The 11,843-nt window shown below is 42.4% G+C and overlaps 1 protein-coding gene across 4 annotated transcripts; it reads left to right on the top strand.

The window, feature by feature from the left end:
• Positions 1–6,697: 6,697 nt before the first annotated feature.
• Positions 6,698–11,843, top strand: LOC121275917 (insulin-like growth factor-binding protein 3). 4 transcript variants are annotated; one of them, XM_041183749.1, is made up of 4 exons: positions 6,698–7,298; positions 8,489–8,736; positions 9,182–9,298; positions 11,096–11,301. In XM_041183749.1, the coding sequence occupies exons 1-4, from the start codon at positions 6,959–6,961 to the stop codon at positions 11,147–11,149; spliced, it is 759 nt and encodes a 252-aa protein (XP_041039683.1). In that variant the 5' UTR covers positions 6,698–6,958; the 3' UTR covers positions 11,150–11,301. The 4 variants fall into 4 exon arrangements, with proteins under 4 accessions (XP_041039683.1, XP_041039684.1, XP_041039682.1 ...); XM_041183750.1 differs by having other exon boundaries at positions 6,699–7,298; positions 8,489–8,709; XM_041183748.1 differs by having other exon boundaries at positions 6,700–7,298; positions 8,489–8,709; positions 9,182–9,301; positions 11,100–11,843.

Raw genomic sequence — 11,843 nt, 5'->3', positions numbered from 1 at the left:
TGACCAGAAAGGGCCTATTTATATGCATTGCCTGAGGTTGCTACCTTGGTTGTATGTAACGTATAGTGATGTATGATTTGTACATTTGTATTTGCCTTTTCTTGGAAAAAAATGACAAACTATGCGTCCAAAGTTAATTTAACTGAAGCTCAAGCTTTCAAACATTTGCAGTGAGCTGTATGGCATTCGCACATGTACCCCTTCAAAAGGAACAATCTGGCGTATACACATACTGAATATTTGATACTGAGCTATCTCCATTCAGATTTCATAGAATTACATATCATTTATAGCGCAGAACAGGCCATTCGGCCCAATAGGTCCTTTCTCGTGTTTATGCTCCATGCAAGCCTCCTCCCACCTTTCTTCAACTCACCCTCATCAACATATCCTTCTATTCCTTTCTACCCAGTTGTTAATCCAGCACCCCTTTAAATGAATCAATGCTAGTTGTCTCAACAACTCCTTGTACTGGCGAGTGCTACATTTTAACCTCGTTTGGCTTTAAATATGATTGCCAGGTTAATGTGCAAAAAAACAAAATCTAAGTTAAATATCAAGTGACAGTTACGAGTAAAGCTCATCAAATAAATTGTAATAGTTTAAAACAAACGCATCCACTAGACTTGTGTTCTTGTGAACAAGAGTTATAATATTTAAAAGAACCCTTGGTTATTCTATAGAAAATGTTCAAATTAAATCAAAAATATTACACAAAGGTAGCTTTTTAAAGACAACATCAGACGTGAATCAAAATGCAACTATTTTATTCCACCTATTCATCAATCTTATAAGTAAATCGTTCTCACAAATACATTTTTTCAAATGCAAATACACCGCAGATTTGCTAGCGTCTGTACATAGGAGTTATAGGTTAATGTTTTAGCTGTAGACTATTGGACAGAAATGTTTTCTTTCAAAATAAACAATTATGGAAGTTGATGACAGCTACAAAAAATTACAATGAGCAATATTAACCCATATAAGAGCGATACACATACAACTCCCAGGTAAGGCAGGCACTGTACTTGAAACTCCAAAATCCAGCTTAATTTAAACTTTTGAAGTAGCCAAGTACTGGACCAATTTTATCCATTTTAAGTATGAGCTATTTCACAGCACGGCTATTTAAGGTAGTGCCACTTTTGTATTATCCTAAATCTGTTTTCTCCTCTTCACAAAGGGTGATGCAAAAGTGACAGACAGGCCCGATTTGACTCTCGGGCACAAGCGATACAAGATTCCCCTCAGGAGGCAGCTCTGTTTGGGCATCACACCTAATGGGGTATAACTCCCAAGAGATATGGAAAGTGTTCAGGATGTTTATAAAACATGGGACAGTGAATGCTAGCACTTTTACTTGAAAATTTTACTTCACTGCGGCAAAATTCTCCACATGCTCTCACCAAGCACTTATGTGCAGAGCACTCTGCTGGTCATCAGAGTGCGGTTCCAGCCTTGTGTTGAAATTGTTTTTGTAACTCAATCTGAGACAGGTACCACTGACTAAGTGGAAAGGGTATATTGTCTTCACTTACTATCTGTAACAAAACAGTTATCAAGACTTGCCTTTCCCGTATTGTTATAGACAGTATAGATTACAATTTAGATTCGAATTCTGGTGATACTGAATGAATAGTGCCAAACTTCAAATTATGATTACAAAATTCACGATCGATTTCAACTGTCTGATTCCTAGTTGATATTAATTCCACCTGTAACAGACATTCGGACGTTGAAAGATGACAGTAATAAAGGTGCTTTAAACTAAGAGAGGGCGAGGGAGATTAATTAATGCTATATAACATCTAATTTGTTAAACATGCTTGTACAATGATTTATCTTCAACCTTAAACAGCGTCGGATCCACAAATAAAGGCAAAACTGAGTGCCAGATGTGTCTTTGAACACTTTTAGGTCTCTTTGATGTGTTGGAGCAATTTAAACAAATTGAGGAACACATTCACCGTGTGCACATGACAACCTACAACATTATTATGTAGCTGTACCAAAGAGCAAGCTTAGTCAGAAAATACGGAACAAGAAATTCCATGAAATAAGGTTCTTCGGGTTTCCTCTGTTTAATCTTCATGCCATTTTTGGCTTAATTATTAATAACATTAACGTAATTGATTCAACGTTTTAAAGCATTGCTATCTGTCCAAGTCAACATTCCGAGAATGGCATCCAAAAATGAACTGGAAATGAGAGTTTTTGCAGTTCACACAACGTCACAACATCACTTAGACTTACAAATGCCAACAAAATGACCTGCCAAGAATAGTCTGCGAATGTGCTTCTTCATTTCAACCGAACCTATGTCTTATTCAATACAGACAGTGAATTGGCCCGCAATTAAATACATAGATTTAAATGTTTATTCTGAAACTTCCGAATGTTGTGGAACCATTCCTTTTTCATGTTGGCATATTTTTTTTTTAAAGACCTAATCGCACAAGGCTCCACCATTAGATAACTTGCACCCACATGGGACCTTTATCATATTGAAAGAGCGATTTCACAACAAGAGTGTTGCTGCGATTTGGGAGCAAGGTGAGAGGCGATAGCTGAAGAGACAATTCCATTTTGAGAACGCATTTTAACGTCAACGGAGCGCTTTGGGCCCCAGGTTGCTGGGATGTGATCATTGATGATTCTGCCACTAATAATGGAACAGGAGGGCGGTGCTCTGTCGGCAGAGTGGAGGGTGCGAAGATTGCATACAGAGGTAGAAAGGTTACAGATGGGTATGAAACGAGGCCGTGGGGGGAATTTGTGAACAAGGAGGAGAATCCTGAAAGCAATGAGTGTAGAGAACAGAGCTGATAGGCGGGTTTACTAATAGAAGTTTTCATTGGATGAGACTTGCAAAGACAATAAAGAGGGAGGCACAGATGTTAAGCTTGGAGGTGACAAAGTCATAGGTCAGAGTATCAGCGGGGCAGGGATAATAGCGGGCAGTCATGTGAAGGTGGAAGGGCCTGTTTTCAGCCCTACCTCAGTTCCCCTGCCACTGGCACCCTCATGATCAAACAAGGTAACAAGGTAATGCGCAGCTAAGTTCGAGTTGGTCAAGCAGACATGAAGGTGCAAAGAAACTCCTGGCTTGAAGTTTCTGGTGGTGGACAAAGAGGGTTGCTTTTCCCTTGCCACTTTTGAGCTGGAGAAAGTTCTACCTTGTCCACAGCTTGATGTTAGACAGGCAGATGGACGATACACAAAGGTTGTGGAGCCAACACAGGTAGTAGAGAGATAACGCTGGCTATCCTCACCATATGTATGAGGGTTGGTACCAATGTTCAGATGCTAGAGGAGAGGGAGCAATTCATGATATTAGCGAGCATCTGGCCAAAGAAGAGTAGTTGAGTGATTTGGAGCTGTGATTGGACAAACGGAAAATGATGGGTCTGATGGAGTAGCTGTGTCTAGTGAAAGGTGAAAGAGACATAAAAAGAACTAGTACTTTTATAATACTTCTTATGACCTCAGCATATTCTTAAGTGCCTTTTTCCCCCATGAGGTGTTATTGAAGTGTAGCCACCGTTATAATGTTGGAAACATAGCGACCAAATTGTAGACAGCAAGGTCAGTCCCACAAGTGACAATGGGAAAATGACTAGATCATCTGTTCTAGTGAGGTCGATTGAGCAATAGATATTGGCCCTAACAGTATCACTAATTTGAACTTCCTTGCTCTTATTTAAGTATTACCATCCATCCGCTAGATAATAGAGAAGCTGTAGTGGTGGAGCTGAGGTCGGAACAGTAGGATACTGTCAGGGGCATTGAGGGAAAAAAAACCGAGGCATCTCAGCTTTTCCATTTTATTCTCTGACCATCCTCGCTGACCTACATTGTCTCCAGGCTCCCGAATGGCTTAAAATGTAGAACTCCCGTCTTTGCCATGAAATTGCTCTGTGACATTAGCCCTCCCTGTATTTACTACCTCCTCCAGCCCTACAACCTCTAAAGACTCTGCACCACCTGCTTTTCACTCCCTCCATCTCTTCACCATTAGTGTCCATGCGATCAGTCATATAGGCCCCATAGCCGGGAATTATCTTTCTAAACACTTTCAGTTGTCCACATCCTGGTTTTATTTAAGGCCCTCCTCGAAGCCTGCCTTTTGACCCAAGCTTTCGGTGACCTCTCCTACTCTCCCCTTTGGATTGAATCGCTTTTTCCTCATGTAAAGCAACTATTTTCTACACAGTTTTTTTCTATTATTCGGAAGTTTTATTTGAAATGAGCCGATAGATTAGTGACAGATTGACACAAAGGAGGGGGTGTTGATGGGGTGGGGGGAACCATCAGCGAACACTTGGCGGCCTTCGTGGAAAAATGGGTGGATGCGTAGAGTGAAATCCCCAAAACACTGGTAAAAATCTAAAAAAAAACCCTCGGTAATCTCAATTAATGAAAATTGAATCTAATTTACAGCCAGGGCTCCTAATTATTAATGGTCACAATTTTGGACTGGAATGCCCCAAATACTATTTTTAAAAAATCAAACATAAAAGACAAGATATTTTGCATTATTAAAGCCGTGTTTGTGCCAATGTGTAAGAGTCACTAATTTCTTTTTAAATCAGTGAATGTTGGAAACACTCAGCAGGTCAGGCAGCATCTGGGGAGAGGAGAGAGGTTGGTGGGGCGGGCGGCGTGGGTTACAGCTTCACTGCCTTTCCTGTCAATCAGTGGAAACAAACTGATAGATTTGACTAAGAGATCGGCCACATACAGACCGCCAGCTTGGCATCAACAGCTGAGGGGGCTTTACATTTTGGAGGGACGTGATTTAGCTCTGACCTTGTCTTTTTTAACGCAGAGATGCCGGGAGGTGAGATCTCGGAGCTGTTTCCTCGCCGAGTTTCGGGGCTGTTCTGGCGGGTTGCAGCCTAAGCCGCCTGCCGGCTCAGGAGGGGGCTGCCTGGGACAATAGGTTTCGGATCAAGGCGGCGGGGAAATGAATGTGCCAGACCCGGCACCGGCAGCAGCATCCACCGCCCCCGCCCCCCCCCCCCCCCCACCCCAAACAACAACCAGTCCCAAATCCTTCCTACCCGCCTCTCACTCTCCTTTCCATCTCCACAGAGCTCCCAAAGTAACTTGCATTTGAAGAAAGCCAATCTGGGTTAAAACAATTCATCAGCAGCAGATTCACTCCTGGCTGTTCATCCGTCCAAACCCGATTTTTGCTCCTTTGCGCGACCATGTGTAAAAATAGCCCGAGAAAATAGCCATTTTTTAAAAACAACACAAACATTAATCGTGCACCGTTAATATTTTATTCGATCACGTTTTTAGCTCAGTGCCGAGGGGCATTACTTTGTGGTGCAAGTTTTTTTTTGGGTGTGTGTTTATGGGAAGGTGGGGGTGATTGTGTCAGAGAGGCAGTAACTTGTGTGCAGGCAGCCCAGCAGCACCAATCCCTCTGAACGTCTTTGTATCCTTTCCCCCCCTTGCATTCAGCAGCTTGCTCAGGGTGTGCGCGGTTGCTAGGACACGGTTTAAACAATCCCAGCCTCCATGGCTGGGCTGTCCTGCTCGGGTTAAAGCGCACGCCAAAAGGCAACAGACAACTTCAACCCTCCCCAAACTGCACTGAGAGCAGCTTTCCGTAAACGCGTCACCCCCCACTTTCAATTCATTTCCTTTTTTGACCAAAAAATGTTAAAGTGGGGGGGGGGGGGGGGGAGGTGGGGAGTTGGTTGAGGGGAGCTGAAAAAGGTTTGCATAAAACAAAATCTCAAGGCGTTAAGTAAAACCGATTGCGGCGCCTAATCTCCTGGGGAGGGTGGGGGTGGAGACACGTTTCTGAACTTGCAAAATTCATGTGCAGGTACCTAACTGCACCCTAAACTGACCCTGAAACTAAGAGACAATGTTCCTGGTAAATCTCACAGTGTGGTACTAAACTCCAATCTAATTTGAAGCTGTTCTATTCCCGTTTTCCTTCCTTACCGAGTGCCGCCGATCGCTTCGCCGCGACCTTGCTTGTTCAGAGTGAGAGAGGAAAACATGGGTTTCAGCTATCTCCTGCAGCAAGGGAGGCGAACGTGCGTCTCAAGGTGTCAGAGATCTCTGTCAGTTTTAATCTCAGCAAGTTAGAATCGTTCGGCTTTTAGTTAGGGAGACGCATCATGCGAGACTGTTCCGACTGCTAAACATTTAACAATAGGAACCATCGGTGCAGAATCACTTCATTTGGCTCAGGTGAATGAAAGTCGAAGTTCCAAGGAGCCTTTACGCCTGACTGAGAACAGTCTCCATCCATTATTTGCAAAATGATCAACTTTAATCATCAATTTGTGCGGGTCACACATTAATCAGCCCAGTGGAACAGGTCACTCAGCATTGTGCACTTTTTTTTGCTGTTGTGCAAAACAATGATTTAATCTACAGACTGCCGATCTCTCAGTGACTAAAAGATTATGTGGCTCCTGTAAATTGAAATAGCCCCAAGTGTTGGGCTAGCCCAGAGTGGACGTTGGCATTGCTGATTTGTGTTCCGGGGTGGCATTCACTGGGGCGATTTGTATCGCTTGGGGAGGGAGGAGAGGGGGCAAAGAAATTGCCCCGCCCCGAAACCTGTATCAGCAAATAACCAACTGGGAAAATCCAATGGGAGGCGAGTGAATTATTCATATTCCGGGGGGCGGGATCTTGGCTTTCTTGATATAAGAGAACCTGCATTCGCTCCTGGTTTCTCGGAGTCGAAGAAAGTGCGAGCGGGTAAAGTTTATTGAAAAGAAAGTAAAATTAAAAGGAAACTTTACTACAAGTTCGGTTTGAATTCCGCGGAGCAGCAAAACTTGTTTCCCACCTCCCTCCGTTTTGATTTTTGTATTTTTTTGTGTGTGAGGAGCTTTTTTTTGCAAAGAAGTGACCTCACTCCCTCCTTCCCCCCCGCCCCCCTTACCCCGGCGTCTGCTCGGCAAGGCTGTGTGAATAAACCATGGTGTACGCGCTGTGTGTGCTGGCCGTGGCGGCGGTGAGTGTCAAGTTAGCCGCCTCTCTGGGACCTGTCGTCCGCTGCGAGCCGTGCGACGCCCGGGCCCTGGCGCAATGCAAACCGCTGCAGGGAGACTGCCAGCCGGTCAGGGAGCCGGGCTGCGGCTGCTGCATGACCTGTGCCCTCCGCCAGGGGCAGCAGTGCGGCGTGTACACGGAGCGCTGCGCCTCCGGCTTCACCTGTCTGCCCCAGGCGGGAGAGAGCAGACCATTACAGGCTTTGTTGGAAGGCAGGGGGCTCTGCACTAACCAGACGGCGAAACTCCGCGTCCTGACCGCTGCAGGTACAGAATCATGCATTTTACAAAGGGCCGATCTTATTAGGGCGAAAGCCAGCTTAATTGTAGCTTGCTTATTAATACCTTATTTCACATTTCCAGCAGCTGCAGTCATTCGCTTTTGTTAATAGCATTATTTTTGTAAGAACTGCTTTAGGTTTTGGTGCTTGTTGGGGTAAAAAGTGCTGCTCTCTCTCAGGAGGTGAGCAACTATGCATGAAGATTTGATCTAATTTCTAAAAGCTAAAAAAAAACCCTGTGCATTGAAGTAAAGGTTCAGTGATTGCATCATTGCTTCAATCTACCTGATGCTGAGTTTATATTCTTTACCCGCTCGGAAGCCGGTGATGACCCGAGGGCTGTTTAAACAGTAGCCTCACTGTTGGAGTTGGGAGAAATGGCAACATTGCCTCTTTATGTTTTAAACAAGGGAGCGTTGCTTGGCCCTTTCGTCAGGGAGGGCAACAAAGTTGCGTTGGTAGTGACCGTTTAAAAGTTAATTTCTACCTTGAATGACTTCTCTTGTACTTTCAGTTAACTGATCAAATCTATGCGATGTACAAACTTTTCAGTTTAGATGTATGTTAACGCCTGTTTTGAAAGAAATCGCTCGCTTATACACGTGGAATAGCGTAACTGCACGGATTTCGTGCTGACCCACTGGTGTTGCTCTCAACATTTCAAAGCTTCCTTCCTTTGGTTACGACAATAATACTATTAGTGTAATGGTACATAAGCAATTAAAAACCTTCATTACTGAAAAGACGGGGATAAGAATAAATACAATTTCCAGTCCTATCTGGGGCACAATTTTGTGGCAACGGTAACTTTACGAGCAGGCATTTGGTATATTGGAGTGAGCATGTATTTTGGCAATGTTAGCTCACCACCATCTGGTGGAGCAGAGTATTACAAAACTTGCTGCTGAGCGGCGTTGCACTGTAAAAGCCGTACAAGGATAGACTGACGGCTGGAATCAACTTTAAGTTTGGTGAAGTTAAACCATTTTGTACACTTGCCTGTTCCTCACCCTCCTTCCCATCCACCGCACCCCCCCCCCCCCCCGCTCCCAACACACACACACACACACACACACTTCAGTGTAGTTATCATGCAGCTTATGCACTAAGCAAGACCTTTGCTCCCTCGGAATTTTGAACCAAACTTTAATGATGTGACTCATTTTTTACATTTAGGGAGCACCAACCGTTCAGAGGAAGAAAGGAATGCCAGTAACTCCGGTAATGAGTGGAGTCCCAACACACACCGAATGCAAGAAAGTAAAACTCACCAGCAGCACAATAAGCTGCTGCAGAAAGAAGTATCAAAGAAATCCCAGCTGTACAAAATAAATAATGAAGCAGAGAACACTGAAACGACCAACTTTTCTTCAGAAATAAAACATGACACGGAATATGTGAGTGAGCAGTGGGTCCTTTTAAATGTAAATACATTTCAAAAGTTTTTATTCTCCTGTTAAATTCCCTCCAATTTTTGAAATCAAATTTTGCACTTGGACCATCTACCCACCATGAGGTAGGAATTCCTCTGGTCTCTATGGAGTGACATCACAAATGCATTGAAGATTTCCTTTGTAGCATTTCTACTGAATCTAACACTAACGTGTTCATTCAGTGTGTTCTCCCTTGCACAGGAAATGCTACACACAGGGAATCAAAAACTGTATTTGCATGTCACTAAACATAAGCAACCATTGTGATTCTTATCTCAATGCATCCAGAGTTATTGCATTCCCAATTAATAAAATCTTGTTTGAAATAATTTTTTAAAAATTATAATTTTGTTCTGAATGAATGATTTTAATAATGAAGTTTGTTTTTGTCTATGTTTCAATGATCATGAGATTTTTCTGTCTATATATTTATCAGGGTCCTTGTCGAAGAGAAATGGAAGACATCCTAAATAACCTGAAAGCTGTATCTGTTCTCAGCCCCAGAGGTGTATACATTCCAAATTGTGACAAGAAGGGCTTCTACAAGAAAAAACAGGTTTGTGAAGTCTCTGTCCCCTTGTTAGCTTTCTGCCCTCTTGCATTTGATAAATGTTTCCCTTCCTAATTATGCATAGGATGCATTCCTTGAAGTAGTTCAGCAATAAAACAATGTTGTTCCGTCTTTAACACACGTAAAACATATTGGATTACCAGCTAAGTAATGTACTGGTTAAAATGCAGAAACTCACAATAATATATTTGCTGCACAATTGGAGGGTCTGCAGTCCATTCCTGATGTTTGTTCATAGCTTAACATTCAAGATAAATGGAAAGGTTTTACAATCAATTTGTTTTTGCACATGTTTCATACGTTTGAATGTTGGGTAGTATTTATGCCCAACTCCCAAAAATGTTAAATAATGCCAAACATTCATCTATTATTTACATCTTGGACTAACCTGAAACTTGTGCATGTCTTGGGGAAATGTTGGGAGTGAGGAACTCAAGGTGGTGTGATCCTGTCAAACCTATCCCACCCCTTTTATGTCTGTAATGTTTAGTGATTTGGCTAACTGAGGGGCTGGGATGCAAGTTGCCATCATTTCAAGTGACTAAGCAAGCTGTCACTTGCTATTGATCTGACCTTAAAATCTGTGAGCTTTGACGGAGTAGGATTTGCATTTTTGTCACTCGTAATTTCTGCCCCAAATTATTTTCAACTTTGAGGTAACTATAGAACTAATCCTAGGTAGAAAACTTCTAAAATAGTAACTGCTGCTGAAAACAAATGGTTTAAGAACATTGGAACAGGAGTAGATTCTTTACCCTCTTGAGCCTGCCCAGTCATTCAGTTAGGACCATGACAGATCTCTGGCTCAATTCCATTTACCTGCCTTGGTATCCCTTAATACCATTACCTAACAAAAACTTGTCAACCTCAGTTTTTAGATTTTCAGTTGACTAGCCTAATTACCTTTCTGAGGGAGAAACTTTGCAGATTTCCAGTCTTTACCATATCAAGAGTTAGGTTGACTCCCTCTGAAACTTCAGTTGCTGAATCATCCCATCAGGTAGTGAGTCCTGTTATTTTCATGGTAGACAGACTCTTTACAACATGGAACAATTATCTGTAGACTGCAGCCTGATGCGATGGAAGGCTGCATTGTGAAATTCCAGCCAAGCTTTAAGTAGGAATGGAAAAGAAAAACATCGAGGATGCTAGAAATCTGAAATAAAAACAGAAATTGCTGGAAATACTCAGCAGGTCTGGCAGCATCTGTGGAGAGTGAAACAGAGTTAACGTTTTCAATGTTAACTCTGTTTTTCTCTTTACAGATGCTGCCGGACTTGCTGAGTATTTCCAGCATTTCCTGTTTTAATAGTTAGAAAGAGACCAACTTCGCCTTAGTTGATATTGGAACATAATATTGACTGAAATACACTTCAAACATGCTGAGATTGTAACAGGAAATTCATTAGAGAGCAGGGTCCTATTGTTCAGTTGCTAAGAGGTCGAGTGTACTGAGACTGACAAATAATTTAAGATTGTGGTCTCCCGACCCAAGAGCATTGTACATCATCACCCCTTACAGATGCTTTGGTGCTGAAGCCTCAGAAAGAATGGCTGCCCTTACTGCAGCTACTGCTGCTGTAAGATGCAAGGTTCACAAGTGTAAGACAAATCTTTGCTAACAGTATGAATGTTGCTGAGCATCCCCATCACACTAAATCAACAGCATGGATCCTTAAATGCATATGACAAGTAATTTGGTCATTAATGACTATATTTTGTTTAAAGAAAATATGGCATTATGGTTTATTTAAATTTTTGACTTTTTTTTCCTTGACCACAGTGCCGATCTTCGAAAGGGAGGAGGCGAGGCTTCTGTTGGTGTGTGGATAAATATGGCACTCAGCTGCCTAGCTATGAGAGAATTGGAGAATTGCGCTGTTATAGCTTTGAGAGTAAGTGAGGAAGCCTGCAGCTCCTGTGGACTCTGTATGTATGTGAGAGAGAGAGAGAGAGAAAGAGAATGAGCAAGAGACACTGATCAATCTGAGACCTCAGAGCAACTGGCAGTAGGCATGGACTGCCTGTGTTCTAGAGCTGTGAGTTCTGCTACCAGCTTAGATTGGGAAAGGGGGCTTTCTTCAGCCCAGGTGATGCAGCTCTATCCTGCCACATATCCTTCCAGCTCCCTGAAAGAGTGGGAGTTTTTTTAATTCCCAAGAAATCTGCACTACAGTTCCCAAGGAAAAAGGCACTTCGGAAAGGAATCAGGGAATCTCCACTTGACTATTTAAAAACTGCCTGTGACCAATTTGATCCTGACAGACTTTGTGCTCTTATGTAAAAATATTAGTGTATGTTACTACATATTTTGAAATGTCTTGTTCTGCAGGTCTGAAACAGGAACCTAGCCTTCACGGGTAAAACTTTCTATAAAATTTAAAAAGGACTTTTGTTCTTTAAAAAAAGCTTTCATGTTACTAAAAAGTCATATGATTATTTTTCCTTAAATGAAATGAATATTCTGTTAGAATATGGTCTGTATTTAATATAATTATGTTTTTTAATAAACATTATTTAAACCGAA

This window comes from Carcharodon carcharias, chromosome 3 (genome assembly GCF_017639515.1).
Source record: "Carcharodon carcharias isolate sCarCar2 chromosome 3, sCarCar2.pri, whole genome shotgun sequence".
NCBI lineage: Eukaryota > Metazoa > Chordata > Chondrichthyes > Lamniformes > Lamnidae > Carcharodon > Carcharodon carcharias.
The sequence above is the reverse complement of the archived record's forward strand: the minus strand, read 5'-3'. Positions and strand labels throughout refer to the sequence as shown.

What these genes read in the sequence shown, in the direction of transcription:
- LOC121275917 (XM_041183747.1), top strand. Translation starts at nt 6,959, where the DNA reads ATGGTGTACGCGCTGTGTGTGCTGGCCGTGGCGGCGGTGAGTGTCAAG. An exon ending in AGCAGTGGGTCCTTTTAAAT is followed by an intron (nt 8,737 to 9,181) that starts GTAAATACATTT and finishes TATATTTATCAG; the next exon opens with GGTCCTTGTCGAAGAGAAAT. An exon ending in GCTTCTACAAGAAAAAACAG is followed by an intron (nt 9,302 to 11,099) that starts GTTTGTGAAGTC and finishes CCTTGACCACAG; the next exon opens with TGCCGATCTTCGAAAGGGAG.